At 47.7% G+C, this 25,120-nt stretch overlaps 1 protein-coding gene across 1 annotated transcript in view; it reads left to right on the top strand.

Annotated features, from left to right (window-relative positions):
- The window catches only part of SPG11 (SPG11 vesicle trafficking associated, spatacsin), a gene marked incomplete in the record, with an annotated part of 178,052 nt that overhangs the window by 30,495 nt on the left and 122,437 nt on the right, over positions 1–25,120 (top strand). Inside the window, 5 exon segments of the mRNA XM_077471981.1 lie at positions 5,674–5,861; positions 11,919–12,146; positions 12,253–12,427; positions 13,388–13,519; positions 15,618–15,973. Of these exon segments, the coding sequence (XP_077328107.1) occupies positions 5,674–5,861; positions 11,919–12,146; positions 12,253–12,427; positions 13,388–13,519; positions 15,618–15,973 (1,079 nt within the window).

Here is a 25,120-nt window from a genome sequence, read left to right as displayed (position 1 = left end):
GCTGTATTGCATCAAAAGGGGCTTCTACTAAATACAGAGCAAAGGGTCTGAATACTTAGGACCATGTGATATTTCAGGTTTTATTTTTTAATAAATCTGCAAAAATGTCAGCAATTCTGTGTTTTTCTGTCAATATGGGGTGCTGTGTGTACATTAATGAGGGAAAAAATGAACTTAAATGATTTTAGAAAATGGCTGCAATATAACAAAGAGTGAAAAATGTAAGGGGGTCTGAATACTTTCCGTCCCCACTGTATATAAGTATTGTGGTCCAGCGCTGTTATCACCCGGGGGGGGTTCTTTGCCAACTCATCTGCCCAAATACGGTGTGACATTTTATCGGAGGTGGGAAAGGGCCCCACCCCCCACCACACCCCGGTGCCCTCTGCCACTTACTGGAGCCATTGGTAGCGGCGGAGGCGATCGGGACCTCTTCCTGTTAGGTATGGAGATGAGTGAGGGGGAAGATGGCTCCCACCCGTCTCCATACTATTGCAGGGCAGAAGCGACATCAAAACGTCACTTCCGCCCATAGCTCTTAACCACTTGCTTACAGGGCACTTAAACACCTTCCTGCCCAGACCAATTTTCAGCTTTCGGTGCTCTCACAATTTGAATGACAATTACTCAGTCATGCAACACTGTACCCAAATGAATTTTTTGTCCTTTTTTTCCCACAAATAGAGCTTTCTTTTGGTGGTATTTGATCACCTCTGGGGTTTTTATTTTTTGCGCTATAAATGAAAAAAGACCGAAAATTTTGAAAAAAAACGCATATTTCTTTGTTTCTGTGACAGAATTATGCAAATTATTAATTTTTCTTCATAAATTTTGGTCACAATTTATACTGCTACATGTCTTTGGTAAAAATAACCCAAATTAGTGGATATTATTTGGTCTTTGTGAAAGTTAGAGAGTCTACAAGCTGTGGTGCGAATCGCACAAAATTGATCACATCTGATGTATTGGTGGTCTATCTCGCTTCTTGTGACCCGAACAAGTCAGGAAAGTACAAATACCCCCCAAATGACCCCCTTTTGGAAAGTAGACATTCCAAGGTATTTAGTAAGAGGCATGGTGAGCTTTTTGATGTTGTCATTTTTTTCCCACAATTCTTTGCAAAATTAAGATTTTTCATTTTTTTTTTTTTCTCCACAAAATTGTCATTGTAATAGGTTATTTCTCTCACGTGGCATGTGTATACCACAAATGACACCCCCCAAAAAATTCTGCTACTCCTCCTGAGTATTACAATACCACATGTGTGGGACTTTTTCACAGCCTGGCCACATAGAGAGGCCCAACATGCAGGTAGCGCCATCATGTGTTCTAGGAACATAAGTTACACATCTAACTTGTTGACTATTTATTACACTTTTGAAGCACCAGGACAATGACACGTGACACTGATGACAGATGGCACTGATACGTGGCAATGATGACAGGTGGCACTGATGACAGATGGCACTAATATGTGGCACTGATGACAGATGGCACTAATATGTGGCACTGATGTCGCGTGGCACTTATACGTGGCAATGATGACACGTGGCACTAATACGTGGCACTGATGACACGTGGCACTGAAACGTGGCACCGATGACAGATGGCACTAATACGTGGCACTAATATGTGCCACCGATGACAGATGGCACTAATACATGGCACCGATGACGCGTGACACTGATGACAGATGGCACTGATAAGTGGCATTGATGACACGTGACACTGACAACAGATGGCACGTGACACTGACAGGTGGCACTGATGACAAATGGCACTGATACGTGGCACTGATGACAGATGGCACTATGTGGCACTGATGACACGTGGCACTGACGGCAGGTGGCACTGACGGCAGGTGGCACTGGGGGCAGGTGGCACTGGGGGCAGGTGGCACTGGGGGCAGGTGGCACTGACGGCAGGTGGCACTGGGGTGGATGGCACTGGGGGCAGGTAGCACTGGGGTGGATGGCACTGGGGGCAGGTAGCACTGGGGTGGATGGCACTGGGGGCAGGTAGCACTGGGGTGGATGGCACTAGGGGCAGGTAGCACTGGGGTGGATGGCACTAGGGGCAGGTAGCACTGGGGTGGATGGCACTGGGGGCAGGTAGCACTGGGGTGGATGGCACTGGGGGCAGGTAGCACTGGGGTGGATGGCACTGGGGCAGATGGCACTGCTGGGGGCGGATGGCACTGCTGGGGGCGGATGGCACTGCTGGGGGCGGATGGCACTTTTTATTTCATTTTTTTAATTTATTTTTTTTCCACAATCAGAACGGCTGCCGCTGCAGCCGTTCATCTCTCCCCTCTCGCACTGTCTGTGCGAGGAAGGAGAGTGGCGCTGCGAGATGATCTCATATGTTTACATATGAGATCATCTCCCATTGGACACGCCGATCACGCTGTAAACGGGCGCTGTGATTGGCCGTTTACAGCGATCTGTGTTTGCCTGTCCCCGGGGGACACGGCGAACACAGAACTTCCGCGATGCGCGCCCGCGGCGGCGCGCATTGCGGAAGTAAACATCAGGCCGTCCAGGGACGACCGCCCGAACGAACGCGCCTGCTCTACGGCCGTCATTCGGCTATAGGGCAGGCGCGAGGAGGTTAAAGAAAAAACATTTTTTATTTTTATTGCATTTTAGTGTAAATATGAGATGTGATGTCTTTTTGGCCCCCCAAATCTCATATTTAAGAGGTCCTGTCATGCTTTTTTTATATTACAATGTTTACATTCCTTGTAATAGGAATAAAAGTGACACTGTTTTTGTTTTTTCTAAAGAACAGTGTAAAAATAAAAGGTAAAAGGTGAATAAGAAAAAAAAAACTTTTTTTTTTTTAACCACTTGCCGACCAGCGCACGACGATGTACGTCGACAGAATGGCACGGGCAGGTAAATGGGCGTACATTTACGTCCCTTTTAAATTTGCCGCCCTGCCATCGGGAGCGCGCTGCCGGCGGCGCGCTCCCGCGCTGGTCGGGACCTCCATGAGTCCGGTCACGGGACCCGCGGACTCGATCGCCGCGGGCATACCCGCGATCGTCTCACGGAGCGGCCAGATGAAGAAATGCCGTTGTAAACGGCATTTCTCCATTCTGCCTAGCAACTAGTGACGCTGATCTCTGCTCCATGTGATTGGAGCAGAGATCAGTGTTCACTAAATGAAAGCCCAACCCCCCCACAGTTAGTAACACACCCCTAGGAACACTTAACCCCTACACTGCCACCCACTGGTTAACCCCTTCACTGCCAGTTGCATTTACACAGGAATCACTGCATTTGTATAGCACTGATTGCTGTATAAATGACAATGGTCCCAAAAATGTGTCAAAAATGTCCGATGTGTCCGCCATAATGTCGCAGTCACAATAAAAATCGCTGATCGCCGCCATTACTAGTAAAAAAAAAATAATAAAAAATTATTAATAAAAATGCCATAAAACTATCCCTATTTTGTAAACGCTATAACTTTTGCGCAAACCAATCAATAATCGCTTATTGCGATTTTTTTTTTACCAAAAATATGTAGAAGAATACGTATCGGCCTAAACTGAGGAAAAAAAATGTTTTTTTATATATTTTTAGGGGATATTTATTATAACAAAATGTAAAAAAGAATGCGTTTTTTTTCAAAATTGTCGCTCTATTTTTGTTTATAGCGCAAAAAATAAAAACCGCAGAGGTGATCAAATACCACCAAAAGAAAGCTCTATTTGTGGGAAAAAAAGGACGTCAATTTTGTTTGGGAGCCACGTCGCACGACCGCGCAATTGTCAGTTAAAGCGACGCAGTGCCGAATCGCAAAAAGTTGTCTGGTCTTTGACCAGCAAAATGGTCCGGTCTGTAAGTGGTTAAATGCGCCAAGTTCGCATGCAGAAGCGAATGCGTATGTGAACAGCGCCCACGTATAAAAGCGGTCTTTAAACCACATATGTAAGGTATCGCCGCGATCATTAGAACTCCTCTGTAACTAATGTTTTATGCAACATGTAGAATTTTTTTAAACATCGCCTATTGAGATATTTAAGGGTAAAAGGTTGTCTCCATTCCACGAGCGGGTGCAATTTTTGAAGCGTGACATGTTTGGTATCAATGTACTTGGCGTAACGTTGTCTTTCACTATATAAAAAAAATAAAATTGGGCATAAGACCCCTTTCACAGCAGGGCGTTTTGCAGGCGCTATAGCGTTAGAAATAGCGCCTGCAATCCGCCCTAAAAAAGCTGCACCATTGTCTGTAGTGTGAAAGCCCCGAGGGCTTTCACACCGCAGCGGTGCGCTGGCAGGACGTCAGGGAAAAGTCCTCCCAGCAGCTTCTTTGGAGCGGTGAAGGAGCAGTGTGTTTACCGCTCCTCCACCGCTGCTCCCCATTGAAATCAATGGGGCAGCGCTGTAATACCGCCAGCAAAACAGCGCTATTGCGGCGTATTGCTGGTGGTTTTAACCCTTTCTCGGCCGCTAGTGGGGGGTAAAAGCGCCCCGCTAGCCCCCGAAATGCGCCGCAATTTTACGCCGTTTTACCGCCGACGCTATGGGCGGTGTGGTGTGAAAGGGGTCTAACTGTTGCCTTATTTTTTAATTGAAAAAAAGTGTATTTTTAAGAACGCTGCGCAAATACGGTGTGACAGAAAGTATTGCAACGACTGCCATTTTATTCCCTAGGCCAGTGATGATGAACCTTGGCACCCCAGATGTTTTGGAACTACATTTCTCATGATGCTCAACTACGCTGCAGAGTGCGGGGGCATAATGGGAAATGTAGTTCCATAACATCTGGGGTGCCAAGGTTCACCATCACTGCTCTAGGGTGTTAGAAAAAAAAACAACATATAACGTTTGGGGGTTCTAAGTAATTTTCTAGCAAAAAAACAAAACTGTTTTTAACTTGTAAACACCAAATCTCAGAAAGAGGCTCGGTCCTTAAAGTGGTTTGCCCATTTAAAAAAAAAAAAAAATTAAATCAAAGTCAGCAGCTACAAATACTGCAGCTGCTGACTTTTAATAAATCGGACACTCGCCTGTCCCAGGGTCCAGCGATGCCGGGGAACGAAGCCCCGCTTGTCCCCCCCCCTCCGTTCGGCGGTGCCAGCATTGTGACTGTGGGTGCCTGGCTGTGGCTTCACAGCCGGGCACCCACAGCGCATGCGTGCGCTGTGATTGGCAGCGCAGTCATCTGGGACCCGTCACGTGTCCCAGATGATTGACAGGAGGGAGGGGGCGGAGCTAGGCCCTTCCTGCGCCGAGGGGGAAGTGATGTCACCAGCCCAGGCACTGAAGGAGGCAGACTACGAGGGACCCCCTAGCAACAGACATTTCGAGGTGAGTTAAAAAAAAAAAATTCCAAATGTTTTTTTTTTTTTTAGGAATATTCATTTTTCTTTTTTTTTTGGGGGGGGGGGGCAACTCCGCTTTAAGTGGTTAAGCTGCATTTTTCCTGCCAGGAGGGGCTAAACAGACGCCCTTTTGCCCATGAGGTCTTTTAGATTTGACTTTGGATCCCAGTACAGCTCTTTTTTTTTTTTTTTTTTTTTCCTCTACATACTTTTGAAAGAATTTGCTGAAATAATATTGTTCAATTTTTCACTTTCAACAAATCATCTTTCTGCAGGGGTTCAATAAAACATTTAATGACCTTTTTTTTGCTATTTTAATTTTTTTTTTTTTTTTAGGTTTCTCTGGGAGTCTGGAAATGGCGGCGACGCTCTATTGGATCGGAACCCGCGGCTCCTTACTGTCAGTCCGGACAATGAGTTCTGCGTTTATATTGTGTGTGTTGCAGAAGGGAGAGTTGTCCTCACCCGTGTTTGTGCGTGTGATAAGGACACGCTGAGGCGGCTCTGTGCCGAGAGTCACGTCTGTAAGTGAGAGATCTTCTGTCCTCCTACCATCAATGCCAGTAGAATGAACATCGCACATGACATTAGTAAGATTTAAAGCTGAACTCCCAGGAATTCATCCACTTTTTAAAATGTTCTGAATTACTAGGGGTTCGTTTCATTGCCACAAGGGGGCGTGCCACGTTGTGAACTCATCTCTTTAACCACTTAAGGACCAGGCCTCTTTTTCAGACTTGGTGTTTTCATGTTTAAAACTGTTTTTTTTTGCTAGAAAATTATTTAGAACTCCCAAACATTTTATATTGTTTTTTTTCTAACACCCTAGAGAATAAAATGGCGGTCATTTAAATATTTTTTTTTACACCGTATTTGCGCAGCGGTCTTACAAGCGCACTTTTTTTTTAAAAAATGCACTTTTTTGAATAGAAAAATAAGACAACAGTAAAATTAGCCCAATTTTTTTTTATATTGTGAAAGATAATGGTACGCCGAGTAAATTGATACCCAACATGTCACGCTTCAAAATTGCGCCCGCTCGTGGAATGGCGTCAAACTTTTAGCCTCAAAAATCTCCATAAGCGACATTTAAAAAATTCTACAGGTTGCATTTTTTGCGTTACAGAGGAGGTCTAGGGCTAGAATTATTGCTCTCGCTCTACCGATCGCGGCGATACCTCACATGTGTGGTTTGACCACCGTTTTCATATGCGGGCGCTACTCACGTATGCGCCCGCTTCTGTGCGCAAGCTCGTCGTGACGGGGTGTTTTTAAAAAAAAAAAAATTTTTTTTTCTTATTTATTTTAATTGATTTTATTTATTTTTACACTGTTTTTAAAAAAAATAAAAAAAGTATCACTTTTATTCCTATTACAAGGAATGTAAACATCCCTTGTAATAGAAAAAAGCATGACAGGTCCTCTTAAATATGAGATCTGGGGGGTCAAAAAGTCCTCAGATCTCATATTTGGGATAAATGCAAAAAAAAACAAAAAAAAAATAAAAAAAAAAGAAAATCTGACATTTAAAAAAAAATATACCTTTTAAGAGGTATGGGCGGACGTGACGTTTTGACGTGGCTTCCGCCCTCCTATGGTATAGAGACGAGTGGGGGCCATCTTAGCCTCACTTGTCTCTATGCCCAGCTAGGAAGAGGACCCGATCGCCTCCGCCGCTACCGATGGCTCCGGTAAGCGGCGGAAGGTGCGGGAGGGCGGCGGGAGGGGGGGTGGCACCTCTCCCGCCGCCGATAGCGGTGATCTCACGGCGAATCCGCCGCGGAGACCACCGTTATCGTACAGCCGACCGCCGCCTGAAGAGATGGATATCTCGGTTGTGGCAGCAGCTGCTGCCGTTACCGAGATATGCCTCTTCAAAAAAAGGACGTACATCACCGTGAGGCGGTCGGCAAGTGGTTAAAGCGGAGTTCCACCGATAAAAATAACTTTACAGTATAAAACAGCAATAACCATTAGCAACAACATTTTTTTTTACTTGCTCGTTCAGGGCTGTTGCTATGGGGTCCCTTGTAATCTGGTCTCCGCGGCCTTCCATGTAATTTCCCTCGGAGCCTGTGCTTGCTAGGGCTTGATGTTGATTGTTCAAAGCAGCAGTGTTAGATTAGCAAACCTGTGTGATCAGCACACTTGCCGCTGCTTTTAAAATTCAACATCACAACAGTCAGATGGAGTTCTAAGTACTGTATTTCCCTATATAAGCTGAGTTTACTGTTAAAGCGGAGTTCCACCCAAAAATGGAACTTGTGCTTATCAGAATCCCCCCCTCGGGTGTCACATTTGGCACCTTTCAGGGGGGGGCTGATACCTGTCTAATACAGACTTTTTGCTTCCACTTCCAGGCATAGATAGCCGAGCCACCCGCGGGTATCTACGCCACTCCCAGCACCTTCATCATTCCTTCCCCCCCCCCCCCCCGCGGTGTCTTCTGGGAGACACACGGGTCCCAGAAGACAGCAGGGACCAGTGGGAATGAGTCTCGGGGGGGGGGGGGGGGACAGCAAGGACCAGTGGGAACGAGTCTCGGGGGAAGGAACAGCAGGGACCAGTGGGACCAGTGCACGAGTCATGCAAGCGCAGTGGCGCGCGACGCGAGGCTTCACTTCCTGATTCCCTTACCGAAAATGGCGGCGGCAGCACCCGAGGGTCGAGAGACAGATCGGCTTTAAGTGCCGACATCGCGGGTGCCCAGGACAGGTAAGTGTCCTTATTTTAAAAGTCAGCAGCTGCAGTATTTGTACCCTGTTTCCCCTAAAATAAGACCTAGCGTGATTGTCGGTGTTGGCTGCAATATAAGCCCTACCACCCAAATAAGCCCTACTCTGTTTCCTCAAAAATAAGCCCCACCCTGAAAAGAAGACCTACAAGGACTTTAACTAGGGCTTATTTGGGGGGTAGGGCTTTTATTGCAGCCATCACCGACAATCACACTAGGTCTTATTTTAGGGGAAACAGGGTAGCTGCTGACTTAATTTATTTTATTTTTTTAAATGGGAAAACCACTTTAAGTACCGAGCCTCTTTCTGAGATTTGGTGTTTACAAGTTAAAAACTGTTTATTTATTTTTTTGCTAGAAAATTACTTAGAACCCCCAAACTTTATATGTTTTTTTTTTTTTCTAACACCCTAGAGCAGTGATGGCGAACCTTGGCACCCCAGATGTTTTGGAACTACATTTCCCATTATGCCCCCGCACTCTGCAGTGTAGTTGAGCATCATGGGAAATGTAGTTCCAAAACATCTGGGGTACCAAGGTTCACCATCACTGTCCTAGGGAATAAAATGGCGGTCCTTGCAATACTTTCTGTCACACCGTATTTGCGCAGCGGTCTCACAAGCGGACTTTTTTGGGAAAAAAATACACTTTTTTAAATTAAAAAAATAAGGCAACGGTAAAGTTAGAAAGTTAGCCCAATTTTTTTTTTTTTATATTGTGAAAGATGATGTTACGCCGAGTAAATTGATACCCAACATGTCACGCTTCAAAATTGCGCCCCCCGCTCGTGGAATGGCGACAAACATTTACCCTTAAAAATCTCCATAGGCGACGTTTAAAAAAAGTCTACAGGTTGCGTGTTTTGAGTTACAGAAGAGTTCCAACGATCGCGGTGATACCTCACATGGGTGGTTTAACCACTTACAGCCCCGGACCATTTTGCTGGTCAAAGACCAGACCACTTTTTGCGATTCGGCACTGCGTCGATTTAACTGACAATTGCGCGGTCGTGCGACTTGGCTCCCAAACAAAATTGACGTTCTTTTTTTTCCCACAAATGGAGCTTTCTTTTGGTGGCATTTGATCACCTCTGCGGTTTTTATTTTTTGCACTATAAACAAAAATAGAGCGACAATTTTGAAAAAAACACATTATTTTTTACTTTTTGTCATAATAAATATCCCCCAAAAATATATAAAAAAAAACATTTGTTTCCCTCAGTTTAGGCCGATACGTATTCTTCTTCTACATATTTTTGGTAAAAAAAATCGCAATAAGCGATTATTGATTGGTTTGCGCAAAAGTTATAGCGTTTACAAAATAGGGATAGTTTTATGGCATTTTTATTAATAGTTTTTTATTATTATTTTTTTTTACTAGTAATGACGGCGATCAGCGATTTTTATTGTAACTGCGACATTGCGGCGGATAATAAAAAAAAATAAAATCGGCGGAACTCCGCTTTAAAAATAAGTGTGAAATGCTAAACTCTGGTGGGTGTAACAAGATGTCCGCTTGCCACCTCCTCACTGTATCCTTACTGTGGAGGAGTACAGGGTGTAGCAAGATGGCGACGTGTAGCAAGATGGTCACTTACAAATTCTGACAGGTCTCCTAATCTGACAAAACACCGGTGTTCTGACAAAACACAGGTGTTCTGTCAAAAGAGCCAACTCATCAAACTCTCCAATTATGTCACTTCCGGGGACTCTCCAGCAGCAGTAATGGCAGATTTCGACGACTTGGCTGTATCGACAGAACACCAGCTAAGGAGTTTAAAAAGTTGACGCTGCCTTGGAGGTGGCCAAGTTGTTGGTTATTAGCGGGCAAACTAACAATGTTCTTTCATTATATAGTGTACCGTATTGTATACGCTGCCGGTGTTCTCTGAAAACAGCCACGTCGTTGAAATCTGCAATTACTGCTGCTGGAGAGTCACCGGAAGTGACATAATTGGAGATTTTGAAGAGTTGGCTCTTTTTGACAGAACACTGGGAGTGTAGCAATAGCTGGACTTCCAATGCTACGTAAAACTGTCAGTTGTAAATAAAAGAGATAAGTCCATGAGGTGGCATGCAACAGCCGCCGTAATTTTACTGCGGCAGGTCGGCACGATCCTGCGAACCGTGGAAGCTATGCGTTGGCTCGTGGGATCGGGATAGCAGGCGTGCCGGAGCAGGGGTGCCAATGCGGGGGCGCAACACGTCATGACGTCACTTCCCGTTTACTCGGCTGCCAATGGCGCCAGATTTAAAAATATATACAGTATTCAGAATCGCCGAAAAACGGCGATCTGAATACTTTAAAGTGTAAAGGAGAGATCGGGGGTCTTTTAGACCCCCCGATCCCTCCATAAAGAGTACCTGTCACCACCTATTACTGTCACAAGGGATGTTTACATTCCTTGTGCCAGCAATACAAGTGATCCCCGCGAGCTCGGGAAGCAAAGAAAAAGCATACGGAAGTCGCGCCCGCATATGTAAACGGTGTTCAAATCACACATGTGAGGTATCGCCGCGATCGTCGGAGCGAGAGCAATAATTCTAGCACTAGACCTCCTCTGTAACTCTAACCTGGTAACCGGAATTTTTTTTTTTTAAAGCGTCGCCTATGGAGATTTTTAGGTACCGTAGTTTGTCGTCATTCCATGAGTGCGTGCGATTTATAAAGTGTGACATGTTTGGTATCTATTTACTCGGCGTAACATCATCTTTCACATTATGCAAAAAAATTGGGCTAATTTTACTGTTTCGTTTTTTTTTTAATTCATGAAAGTGTCCCTTTTCCCAAAAAGTTGCGTTTAAAAACACCGCTGCGCAAATACCGTGTGACATAAAATATTGCAACAATCGCCGTTTTATTCTCTAGAGTCTCTGCTAAAAATTTATATATATATATATATATATATATATATATATATATATATATTGTTTGGGGGTTCCAAGTAATTTTCTAGCAAAAAATATGGATTTTAACTTGTAAACACCAAATGCCAAAAATCGGTTTAGTCATGAAAGGGTTAAATTACATATGAGATTTTTTTCACTCCAGCCGTATATAATGAGTTTGGAAATTGTAGAGAAATGTTAACTAATGCATTACAATTCAATTACGCCCATTATATTTTAGACGACTAAAATTAGTTTTAGTCTACTAAAACGCACTGGAGATTTTAGTCGACTAAAACGTACTCAACGGAGGAAGGAGGAGGGAACTTCCAGGAGACGGGGCCGTGGACCATCAAAAAACGGGCACCCTGTTCTGCCCCCTCCCCCCATGAAAGGTGCCATATGTTGCACCGGAGGGGGGGGGGACAGATAAGCGGAAGTTCCACTTTTGAGTGGAGCTCCACTTTAACTCCTTGTAAGCCAGCACATTTTAGAAAAAACGCTTAATTCCTGGAGTTCGGCTTTAAGCCCTTGTACACACGGTCAGACGTTCCGAAGGATAATCCGACCGTGTGTGTGGGCTCCATCGGACTGTTTCCATCCGGACAAAGTTTTAGAGCTGGGCTATAAAACTTTCCGACAACATGATCCGATCGGACTTTGTCCGATTGCGTGCAGAGAATTCCGATCGGACAAAGTGCCACGCATGCTCAGATCAAATTCCTAGACCAAAGCTATTGGCTACTACCCTGAACGTAGTCCCATCGTAACGAAATAACGTTATCACGTTCTGAACGATCGGATTTTCCGACAACTTTGTCCGACCGTGTGTATGCAACACCAGTTTCGGACAAAATCCGACAGATTTTGTTGTCGGAATGTCCGACCGTGTGTACAAGGGCTAAGGCAGTTGAAAAATAATACCTACCTCTACGACTTCTTTTCATCATTTTGCAAAGGTCTCCCATCGTCGGTCTCGGTGCGCCCGCTGTCCCTATGTGATCGTGACGTTCTCCTTCTGGTCAGCAACTCCGTTCTTGTACATCTCCGGTATACCGGCAAGGAGCAGAAGCCCAAGGTCGTCTCCTGTGTGTGCCTGGAGCTGGATCCGGAGGCCGCAGAACGTATCTCAGATGTCTGCCTGAGCCATGACATCCTCTTCCTCCTGGATGGCCTTGGATTCATCTGTATCCTCCCTACGTGACTTCTTGTTGTTTGGCCAGGCTGCTTTTACTCGCCGTGTAAAATAAAATGTCTTTTAAAAATTGTAATTTCCTTAACTCAGCGGTGCAGATGCGTTTGACATTTTAGATGGGTGCCCAGCGATTGTTATGGAACTTCCCGAAAGGACGGACTCGGATGTGGCGCCACCACTCGACTGCATTCGTGTCAGTCCAAACCTGGATCTGTTGGTGGTCTCTTCTGGTTGCTCCCATTTCCTTCCCTTGAAGCTGAGTAAGAATTTTAGGTAAACCCCTTTTCTTCAGTGCATTAAAGGGGTTGTAAAGGTTAGTTTTTTTTATTTTCTAAATAGGTTCCTTTAAGCTAGTGCATTGTTGGTTCACTTACCTTTTCCTTCGATTTCCCTTCTAAATGTTTTTTTTTTCTTTGTCTGAATTTCTCACTTCCTGTTTCTCCTCGGTAAACTTCACACCGTCATCCGAGCGGTGTTTAGTCAGCCAGAACAGCTTACTGAGGAGGAACAGGAAGTGAGGAATTCATACAAAAGGAAAAAAAAACATTTAGAAGGAAAATCGAAGGAAAAGGTAAGTGAACCAACAATGCACTAGTGTCATGGTTATGCAATAGAGTTGGTCTGCTTACCTGTCTCCATGTGTTCATTTCTAGAGACCAGCCGACCCTCACCTGACTGCTTTTATAATCCATCCTCTGGCATGGCTCCACCCTAGCTCCTATCAGACAACTCTATATTAACCTGTGCACTGCAAGCCAATCCTGTTGATCAACCTTTGTGTGTTAGCTTCCTGTTACCTGCCGTGTGCTCTTCTACTGTTTTCCGTTACCGACTTTGGCGTGTCCTAGACTATGCCTGTTTGCCTGTGATCCTGACCTTTTGGCGTGTCCTCGACTATTCCTGTCTGCTTGTGGCCCCGACCTTGGCTTCGTCCCTCACCATCCCTATCCTCCTGTTGCCTACTGTGGATGTGAGCTGGGGGACCCTGGGGGTCGTGACCTGGAGCCAGTTGCAGCCAAGTCCATCCTCACCACTCGAGGCTCTGGCGAACACCAGCTGGCTCTTAGACTCCGCGCCCCAGGGAATCTTACGCTCTAACCCCGGTGGGATCCATCTTGGTGTTCTGGCGGTTATTTAGAAAATAAAAAACTAACCTTTACAACCCCTTTAATTCCCTATTTGACTTTTTTTTTGGGTCGGGCTTCAAATGAATAAATCTCTATTTTTCTACAGTGAGGATGCGACTCTCTGTCTACACATGTGGCGTGGTCAGCGGCATTTGGACTCCTCCCTCGTAAATGGTGCTGAGCTGTATAATGGAGATGTACATAGACCTCCACTTGGACATTGCTTTCAGATGGACAGGTACCGTATGGTTCATAAAGCCGCTCTACAGTTGAGCGAATGGTTCGGCTCAAGCATTGGTTTGGGCCGAACATTGGCTGCCTCACCCCCGTCCAGCTAACACCCGAAATTGCAGGGTGTTCGGCGGGTACTCGTGCAGCACAGTGCATTTTGCACCCTGATTGGGCAAAGTTTTGCCCAGTCAGGGCACAGTATAAGTTAGTTGTTAAGGAACAGGGCCCGGGAAGCCGACCGCGGTGTCCTTAACAACTGATGAGTCATCAGCTGTCAGTGAACTTCCCCTCTGACAGCTGAGTAAAAAAAATTGCCAATGAAAAAAAAACGGCATGGGGTCCCCCCCCCCCCCCCCGTCCACCAGACCCCACCTCCCAGTGCATACCAGGCCCTTCGGGTCTGGTGCGGATTTTAAGGCGAACCCCGCGCCAAAATTAAAAAAACAAAATAGCACAGGCCCCCCCCCCCAAAAATCCATACTAGACTCTTATCTGGGCATGCAGCCTGGCAGGTCAGGAAACTGGAGGGGGCCAACGAATGCCCCCCGTGAGCCATACCAGGCCACTTGCACTCAACATGGGTGGGGGGGGGGTGGGTTCGGCCTTATATAGACAGGTATGTGTCTTTCCATATCATGTCCAATCAACTGAATTGCCACAGTAAATGTATGTGGGGCAGTCTTTAAAGGGGTTCTAAACCCTCATTTTTTGTTTTGTTTTTAAATAACAAAAATGTCATACTTACCCCCACTGTTTTGTTTTGCACAGATTGGCCCCCGGTCCTCCTCTTCTGGGGTCCCTCAGCTGCGCTGGGGGCTCCTCCCCACATCGAGTGTCCTCGTTGGAGAAGTGCTCTCCAAAGGTGGACACCCGTGCCGGCGCGCTCCCAAGTCCTGCATCTGTGTCCATTCACACAAAATGCAGGACTCGGCCCCGCCTCCCGGTGCCATTGGATTTGATTGGCTGCGCTGCTATCAATCTAACCAATCAGGACACGAGACACAAACTAGAGCTGGTGTACTCGTTTCTGGGTGGAGGATGACAGCGTTCAGGTAAGTAAAACGGGGCTGCAGCACTACAGAAGGTTTTTTACCTTACCTTACCTTTTTTACCTTAATGCATAGAATGCAAACCATGAGGGTTTACAACCCCTTTAAGTGGTTAACCACTTCAGCCCCGGAAGAATTGACGGCTCAATGACCGGAGCGTTTTTTGCGATTCAGCACTGCGTCGATTTAACTGACGATTGCACGGTCGTGCGACATTGTACCAAAACAAAATTGACGTCCATTTTGTCCAATAAATAGTGTTTTCTTTTGGTGGTATTTGATCACTTCTGAGGTTTTTATTTTTTGCACTCTAAACAAAAAAAAAGCGACAATTTTGAAAAAAAAATACAATATTTTGTATTTTTTGCTGTAATAAATATCCGCAATTTTTTTAATTTATTTTTTTAAACAAATTTTTTTCCTCATTTTAGGCCGATACGTATTCTTCTACATATTTTTGGTAATAAAAATCGCAATAAGCGTATATTGATTGGTTTGCGCAAAAGTTATAGAGTCTACAAAATAGGGGATAGTTTTATGGCATTTTTATGATTTTTATTTTTATTTTACTAGTAATGGCTGCAATCTGCGATTTTTATCGCGGCTGCAGCATTATGGTGGACACATCGGACACTTTTGACACCATTTTGGGACCATTGTCATTTATACAGCGATCTGTGCTATAAAATTAATGTATAAATGAGACTGGCGGGGAAGGGGGTTAACAATAGGGGGTGATCAAGGGGTTAAATGTGTTCCTCGATTGTGTGTTCTAACTGTAGGGGGGGAGGGGACTGACTAGAGGGGGTGACAGATCGTGGTTCCTAGCTATTAGGAACTCACGATCTGTCACTCCTCTCACAACAGAACAGGGATTTGTGTGTCCCTGTTCTGCCTCTCGTGCCCGCGATCATTGTGGCCGGCGTGTCCTATGTCTGCATATATTTGCTAGTAGGTGTCCCTCATTCAGATCTCAATATGTTGGGGGGTGTGGTTTTTGCTGCACATTGCTGCCTTCTGATTACGTCTTTCTCTGATGACTTGTCTTCTGTATAGGTCATGGGATGCCATATTGTCCTCTCTTACTAAGGAGACGAAGAGTTATTCAGCATTTCCCGTGTGCCCGTCTTCTCCGAGTCTGACGACCAGCACCATCTCTTCTGATGCTGCTCTCACCTGTGCAGTTTTGGGAGCCGGCTGGGTGAAGATCTGTACAGACGGTATGAAGGATCCTGTAAGACTTCACAGCTGGTCCTTGCCATCATCCAGTGCCTTGTTCAGCCTGTCAGATGTGGATGGATGCGCCACCCTCGCCCACTGGGACATGGAAACCCAAATGGTTGAATACCATCCTCTGGGGAAAGCTTTATGTGTGGATGGTGCAGACGATGAGGCCTGTCTAATTATAACAGGTAGGTGATGAGAAACTATCATTTATAGATGTGTTACATATTGTTACATAGTGTTATATAGTGTTACATAGTGTTATATAGTATTACACAGTGTTATATAGTGTTACATAGTGTTATATTGTGTTATATAGTATTACATAGTGTTGCATAGTATTACACAGTGTTGTTACATAGTGTTGTTTGTTACATAGTGTTACATAGTATTACATAGTGTTACATAGTGTTATATAGTATTACACAGTGTTATATAGTGTTACATAGTGTTATATAGTATTACACAGTGTTATATAGTATTACACAGTGTTATATAGTGTTACATAGTGTTATATTGTGTTATATAGTATTACATAGTGTTGCATAGTATTACATAGTGTTGTTACATAGTGTTGTTTGTTACATAGTGTTACATAGTATTACATAGTGTTGTGTTACATAGTATTACATAGTATTAAATAGTGTTACATAAAGTTGTGTTACATAGTGTTATATAGTATTACATAGTGTTGTTACATAGTGTTGTTACATAGTGTTGTTTGTTACATAGTGTTACATAGTATTACATAGTGTTACATAGTGTTGTGTTACATAGTATTACATAGTGTTACATAGTGTTACATAGTGTTACATAGTATTAAATAGTGTTACATAGTGTTGTGTTGCATAGTATTACATAGTGTTGTTACATAGTGTTACATAGTATTACATAGTGTTACATAGTGTTGTGTTGCATAGTATTACATAGTATTAAATAGTGTTGTGTTACATAGTATTACACAGTGTTGTGTTTATATAGTGTTACATAGTATTACATAGTATTAAATAGTGTTACATAGTGTCGTGTTACATAGTGTTACATATTGTTGTTACATAGTGTTACATAGTAGGTGAGGTTGACAAAAGACACAAGACCATCAAGTCCAACCTATGTGTGTGATTATATGTCAGTATTACATTGTATATCCCTGTATGTTGCGGTCCTTCAGGTGCTTATCTAATAGTTTCTTGAAACTATCGATGCCCCCCGCTGAGACCACCGCCTGTGGAAGGGAATTCCACATCCTTGCCGCTCTTACAGTAAAGAACCCTCTACGTAGTTTTACGGTTAAACCTCTTTTCTTCTAATTTTAGTGCCTTGTTCAACTACCTTCTGTGAAAAAGTTTCCTCTGTATTGTGGGGTCACCAGTCTGGTATTTATATATTGTGGGGTCACCAGTCCGGTATTTATATATTGTGGGGTCACCAGTCCGGTATTTATATATTGTGGGGTCACCAGTCCGGTATTTATATATTGTGGGGTCACCAGTCCGGTATTTATATATTGTGGGGTCACCAGTCCGGTATTTATATAATGTGGGGTCACCAGTCTGGTATTTATATATTGTGGGGTCACCAGTCCGGTATTTATATATTGTGGGGTCACCAGTCCGGTATTTATATATTGTGGGGTCACCAGTCTGGTATTTATATATTGTGGGGTCACCAGTCCGGTATTTATATATTGTGGGGTCACCAGTCTGGTATTTATATATTGTGGGGTCACCAGTCCGGTATTTATATATTGTGGGGTCACCAGTCCGGTATTTATATATTGTGGGGTCACCAGTCCGGTATTTATATATTGTGGGGTCACCAGTCCGGTATTTATATATTGTGGGGTCACCAGTCCGGTATTTATATAATGAAATTATATCCCCTCTCAGGCGTCTCTTCTCCAGAGAGAATAAGTTCAGAGCTCACAACCTTTCCTCATAACTGATATCCTCCAGACCCTTTATTAGCTTTGTTGCCCTTCTTTGTAGTCGCTCCATTTCCAGCACATCCTTCCTGAGGACTGGTGCCCAGAACTGGACAGTATACTCCAGGTGCGGCCGGACCAGAGTCTTGTAGAGCGGGAGAATTATCGTTTTATCTCTGGAGTTGATCCGCTTTTTAATGCCAATATTCTGTTTGCTTTGTTAGCAGCAGCTTGGCATTGCTGAGCCCATCATCTACTAGGACCCCCAGGTCCTTCTCCATCCTAGATCCCCCCAGAGGTTCCCCTCCCCCCAGTCTATAGATCGCATTCAGATTTTTGCCACCCAAATGCATTATTTTAAATTTTTCTACATTGAACCTCATTTGCCATGTAGTTGCCCCTCCCCCCATTCATTTGTTCAGATCTTCTTGCAAGGTTTCCACATCCTGCTGGCCTTGCCATGTTGATGGTAGTTTAGGCCCCTTTCACACTTGTGACTGCAAAGTCGTACGCCATGATTTCCAATGAGTACCATTCATATCAATGCTTCTTCAAGTCGCACCGACTTCAAAATGTTGCCTGCACTACTTTGGTCCGACTTTGATGCAGCTTGAGGTCCATAGACTTCAGGATTACACAGGCCTTGCTTCAAGTTGTGTCAAAATCGCGGCAAAAATCGCACGACTTTCAGGACGCACAAGTGTGAAAGGAGCCTTATGATGGCTCAAATTAAAGCGTTTCTAAAGATAAAACATTTTTTTTATTTTTTTACCTTAATGCCTTCCCATCATTAGCTGCTTGACCTCCGGAAGATTTACCCCCCTTCATGACCAGCCCATTTTTTGCGATACAGCACTGTGTTACTTAAACTGACAATTGCGTGGTCATGTCAAATTGATGGCCTTTTTCCCCACAAATCAAGCTTTCTTTTGGTGATATTTGATCACACTATTTTTTGCACTAGAAACAATGAACGGCGACTTTTTTTTTAAAAACAAACAAAAAAAAAAAAAAACATTTTTTTTTACTTTGTGCTCTAAAACGCATTCAATAAAAAAATTTAAAAAAATCAAATTTCTTCATCAATTTAGACCAATATGTATTCGGCTACATGTTTTTTGGTACACAAAATTCCCAATAAGCGTATGTTGATTGGTTTGCGCAAGTTAAAACGTCCGCAAACTATGGGATATTGCTGCAGACAAATCGGACGCTAACTGACACTTTTAATACTTTTTGGGGACCAGTGACATCAATACAGTAAAGAGTGCTAAAAAAAAAGTGCACTGTCACTGTACTAATGACACTGGTGACACTAATGACACTGGCAGGGAAGGGATTAACATCAGGGGCGATCAAAGGATTAAGTGTGTGCCTAGGGAGTGTTTACTGACTGTGGGGGAGGTGCTTTTACTACTGGAAGACATGGATCAATGTTCCTGCTTTGCAGAAACACAGGATCCATGTCCTCTGTACTCACAGAATGACAGTCTGCCTTGTTTACATAGCCAAACACATTCTGTCAGAGTAACAAAACAATCGGCGGGTCTGCGGTACCCACTGATCAGCTCCTTCTGTGTAAAATCACTGGCGGCGTGCGCCTGCGCAAAAAACCCGGAAGTGCAGAATCACATATATACAGTTGTGCTCATAAGTTTACATACCCTGGCACAATTTATGATTTCTTGGCCATTTTTCAGAGAATATGATTGATAACACAAAAACATTTCTTTCACTCATGGCCAGGCCCAGACTGGCCATAGGGCATACCGGGCATTTGCCTGGTGGAGCGCCAGGCTGCATTTTCTCAATTCACCCCCATGCCTCCACAACGCTCCTTTCTGCCTTCTTCCAACTCCCAGGGGGCGAGGCAATGCCGAGCAAGTGCTGTTCAGCGCCGGCCGTGGTTGCTCGGTGACAGCTGCAAGGCCTGCCCCCAGGGACGGACTGACCAATCAGGCTCTCGAGCCGAGTGTCCGAGCGCTTCCTACACCCCTGCCCCCTCTCCCCCTCTCTCACCACCCCCCTCTTCCCACACTCCCCTCCCCTATCCCCCTATTTTACTACCCACCCTCTTCCTACATCCCGCTCTGACTACCCCCCCCACTTCCTACACCCCGCTCCCCCACTCTCACTACCCCCCACTTCCTACACCCCCCTCCCCCTCTCCCACTAATGGCGGGGAGCAACGCGTCGTTAACGGTATTATCGCAGGTGCTTCACTCACCCGATGCCTGTAATAATACCGCTAACGGCGCGTTGCTCGGCGCCGGCCCCTCTTCCCCTCTCATCCATCCTAGACTCCTAGGTGATACAGTGCAAGGCTTGCACGGGGCCGGCGGGGAGCAGCGAGCGCTGTTAGCGGTATTATTACAGGCATCGGGTGAGTGAAATTCTTTTTTACTGGAGGATCACCATCGGAAGGAGGGGTAATACAGATGAATGGGGCCCGGGCCACACTTCAGTGTGCTCTCCCCCCTCCCCACACTGTCCCCCCTGTATACTCTCCCCCCCACAATGTCCCCCCTGTATACTCTTCCCCCCACACTGTCCCCCCTGTATACTCTTCCCCCCACACTGTCCCCCCTGTATACTCTTCCCCCCACACTGTCCCCCCTGTATACTCTTCCTCCCACACTGTCCCCCCTGTATACTCTCCCTCCCACACTGTCCCCCCTGTATACTCTCCCTCCCACACCGCCCCCCCTGTATACTCTCCCCCTCCCACACCGCCCCCCCTGTATACTCTCCCTCCCACACTGTCCCCCCTGTATACTCTCCCTCCCACACCACCCCCCCTGTATACTCTCCCCCCCCCCACACCGCCCCCCCTGTATACTCTCCCCCCCACACCGCCCCCCCTGTATACTCTCCCACCCCACACCGTCCCCCCTGTATACTCTCCCTCCCACACCGCCCCCCCCCCTGTATACTCTCCCCCCCACACCGCCCCCCCTGTATACTCTCCCCCCCACACCGCCCCCCCTGTATACTCTCCCTCCCCACACCGTCCCCCCTGTATACTCTCCCTCCCACACCGCCCCCCCTGTATACTCTCCCTCCCACACCGCCCCCCCTGTATACTCTCCCACCCCACACTGTCCCCCCTGTATACTCTCCCTCCCACACTATCCGCCCTGTATACTCTCCCCCCCACACCGCCCCCCCTGTATACTCTCCCCCCCCACACCGCCCCCCCTGTATACTCTCCCCCCCACACCGTCCCCCCTGTATACTCTCCCTCCCACACTGTCCCCCCTGTATACTCTCCCTCCCACACTATCCCCCCTGTATACTCTCCCTCCCACACTGTCCACCCTGTATACTCTCCCCCCACACTGCCTCCCCTGTATACTCTCCCCCCCCCACACCGCCCCCCTGTATACTCTCCCCCCCCACACCGCCCCCCTGTATACTCTCCCCCCCCACACTGTCCCCCCCACACTGTCCCCCCTGTATACTCTCCCCCCACACTGTCCCCCCTGTATACTCTCCCCCCACGCTGTCCCCCCTGTATACTCTCCCTCCCACACTATCCCCCCTGTATACTCTCCCTCCCACACCGTCCCCCTGTATACTCTCCCCCCCCACACCGCCCCCCTGTATACGCTCCCCCCCCCACACCGCCCCCCTGTCTACTCTCCCCCCCACACCGCCCCCCCCTGTATACTCTCCCACCCCACACCGTCCCCCCTGTATACTCTCCCACCCCACACCGTCCCCCCTGTATACTCTCCCTCCCACACCGCCCCCCTGTATACTCTCCCTCCCACACCGCCCCCCTGTATACTCTCCCCCCCACACCGCCCCCCTGTATACTCTCCCTCCCCACACCGTCCCCCCTGTATACTCTCCCACCCCACACCGCCCCCCCCTGTGTACTCTCCCCCCCCCACACCGCCCCCCCTGTATACTCTCCCACCCCACACTGTCCCCCCTGTATACTCTCCCTCCCACACCGTCCCCCCTGTATACTCTCCCTCCCACACTATCCGCCCTGTATACTCTCCCTCCCACACCGCCCCCCCTGTATACTCTCCCTCCCACACCGCCCCCCCTGTATACTCTCCCTCCCACACCGCCCCCCCTGTATACTCTCCCCCCCACACCGCCCCCCCTGTATACTCTCCCCCCCCACACTGTCCCCCCTGTATACTCTCCCTCCCACACTACCCCCCCTGTATACTCTCCCCCCCACACCGCCCCCCTGTATACTCTACTCCCCACACTGTCCCCCCTGTATACTCTCCCCCCCACACTGCCCCCCCTGTATACTCTCCCCCCCCCACACCGCCCCCCTGTATACCCCCCCCCCCCACACCGTCCCCCCTGTATACTCTCCCCCCACACTGTCCCCCCGTATACTCTCCCCCCACACTGTCCCCCCGTATACTCTCCCCCCACACTGTCCCCCCCGTATACTCTCCCCCCACACTGTCCCCCCTGTATACTCTCCCCTCACACCTTTCCCCCCATATGCTCGCTCTCCCCTCACACTGTCCCCCCTGTGTGCTCCCCACCACAGTGCCCCCCTGTGTGCTCCCCACCACAGTGCCCCCCTGTGTGCTCCCCACCACAGTGCCCCCCTGTGTGCTCCCCACCACAGTGCCCCCCTGTGTGCTCCCCACCACAGTGCCCCCCTGTGTGCTCCCCCTCAGTGTCCCCCTGTGTGCTCCCCCCTCACAGTGCCCCCCTGTGTGCTCCCCCCTCACAGTGCCCCCCTGTGTGCTCCCCCCTCACAGTGCCCCCCTGTGTGCTCCCCCCTCACAGTGCCCCCCTGTGTGCTCCCCCCTCACAGTGTCCCCCTGTGCGCTCCCCCCCAGTGTCTCCCTGTGTGCTCCCCCCCATGTCCCCCTGTGCAGGTGTGGCTTGGGATGCAGGGGTCCCTATGATCTTCTATTGCCCGGGGGCCCCATCAGTTGTCAGTCCGCCCCTGGGCTTGAGTGTGGGTGGGGACACAGGGGGCCCGTGATCTCCTATTGCCCCAAGGCCCCATGAGTTGTCAGTCCATGCCTGGTATGGGCTGTTTAATCTAAAATGCTTGGGCCTATTATTTGTCCCAGTCCGGGCCTGGACCCTTGCATCTTTCATCCAGTGCTGCACTGACGTTTCTGTATTCTGAGTCATGGGGAAAGCAAAAGAATTGTCAAAGGATCTGCAGGAAAAGGTAGTTGAACTGTATAAAGCAGGAAAGGGATATAAAAAGATATCCAAGGAACTGAGAATGCCAATCAACAGTGTTCAAATTGTGGGCAGCTTTACCATCTGAGAAGATAAAGACCTTAAGGCTGGGTTCACACTGCTGCGGCTAGGAGACCCGGATGTGATTCGCACCGCACTGCAGTGCAAATCACATCCGATCTCTGTGCGATGCGCGTTCAGCCATACAGATAGTATGGCTGAATTCGCATCGCTCCCGCCCCAAACTCGCACAGGACCCTTTTTTTGGTCCGCAGCAGAATCGGATCGCATGGGTGTTCACACCACGCGATCCGATTCCTGTCCGAGTTTGCAGATCGCACTGGGATATGCGAACTGATCTGGGGGTGTCATTAACATTTCGCTGACACTCCCAGCAGTCCGCATAGGGCAGTGTGAACTGCCGCCGGGAGGCATGCGATGCGGGAACCCGCCGCGGATTCGCGGCGTTCCCGCATCGCTGTAGTGTGAACCCAGCCTCAACCACAAAAGACTTCAAGCCGTCATTGATGTTAAAGGGGGCAATACATGGTATTAAGAACTGGGGTATGTAAACTTTTGATCAGGGTCATTTGGGTAGTTTATGTTGTCATTATGATATAAAAAGATTAAACACAGTTGATTGATAATAAATGGCTTCAGCCAAACACTAACCATGAGTGAGAGAAAAGTTTTTGTGTTCTCATTCATATTCTCTGAAAAATGGCCAATAAATCATAAATTCTGCCAGGGTATGTAAACTTATGAGCACAGCTGTATATTATGTCCTATTTTCCCAATATATGTGATTCTGCGCACAGCAGCCACCCTATAGCAGTAAATCTGCTATAGGGCGGTTGGGAATCGGTTGAGGTTAAAAATGTTTTTCAGCTTGCTGTCCTCCCCCAGCTCCCTATATACTTACCTGAGTCCCTAATCCATCCAGCATTGTGCACGGCTGCATCTCTTTTTCTCCACCCTCTTCCTCTTCACACAGGGACCCTGGCCAGGGCCACCGACAGGGGAGTACCACCGGACCTCCCTCTCCCTGCCACCGACTTTCAGCTGCTGGAGGGAGAGACACAGACGCAGTGTATCATTCTGTAATTGTCCTCCCATCCCGCCGCACCATTCCCCCTCCATGTGCAGCCCACATCTGATCCCCCCCCCGTGTACTCGGGGGGCCCCCCCTCGCCCCCTCTCCCTGCCACCGGCTTTCAGCTGCAGGAGGGAGAGACACAGACGCAGTGTATCATTCTGTAATTGTCCTCCCATCCCGCCGCACCATTCCCCCTCCATGTGCAGCCCACATCTGATCCCCCCCCCGTGTACTCGGGCCCCCCCTCGCCCCCTCTCCCTGCCACCGGCTTTCAGCTGCTGGAGGGAGAGACACAGACGCAGTGTATCATTCTGTAATTGTCCACCCATCCCGCCGCACCATTCCCCCTCCATGTGCAGCCCACATCTGATTTTCCCCCCCCCCCCCATGTACTCGGGCCCCCCTCGCCCCCCTGGCAGCACTGTCGGCTTCCCTCTCCCACTGGCTGCTGTGGGTATATAGGGGGAGGAAGTGTGGGAAAAGGGGCCAAGTAAGTATGTAATTTACCGGCCCCTTCCTTTACTAAATTGGACACAGTGATCGATTGGTACTTTTCGCTCCTGTGTCCATTCAAAACTGAAGCTGTGTTTATATACAGGGCCCCGTGATTTCTAACAGCAGCCTTGACTCTGGCAGCAGCAGGAGCTATTGGCTGTGAGGGGGAAGTGGGGGGGGGGGCAGGGCTAAGCCACTCTATGTCCATAGACGCACACAGCTCAGGAGCGGCTTGCTATGTGGGGCACATGAAGGAGCCAAGATCGCCGGGGGGGGGGGGGGCAAGGGCTAAGCGACTCTATGTCCATAGACGCACACAGCTCAGGAGCGGCTTGCTATGGGGGGCACATGAAGAAGAGAAGGAGCCAAGATCGCCGGGGGGGGGGGGGGGCAGGGCTAAGCCACTCTATGTCCATAGACGCACACAGCTCAAGAGCGGCTTGCTATGGGGGGCACGTGAAGAAGAGAAGGAGCCAAGATCGCCGGGGGGGGGGGGGGGGCAGGGCTAAGCCACTCTATGTCCATAGACACACACAGCTCAGGAGCGGCTTGCTATGGGGGGCACATGAAGAAGAAAAGGAGCCAAGATCGCCAGCGGGGGACTCCAGACGATGAAGTTCAGGGCGGCTGCAGGTGAGT

The sequence above is a fragment of the Lithobates pipiens genome, unplaced genomic scaffold (assembly GCF_037356315.1).
Source record: "Lithobates pipiens isolate NorthernLeopardFrog02 unplaced genomic scaffold, aLitPip1_a1.2 Scaffold_8, whole genome shotgun sequence".
NCBI lineage: Eukaryota > Metazoa > Chordata > Amphibia > Anura > Ranidae > Lithobates > Lithobates pipiens.
Note: the sequence above shows the minus strand (reverse complement) of the source record. Positions and strands in the feature narration are given on the sequence as shown.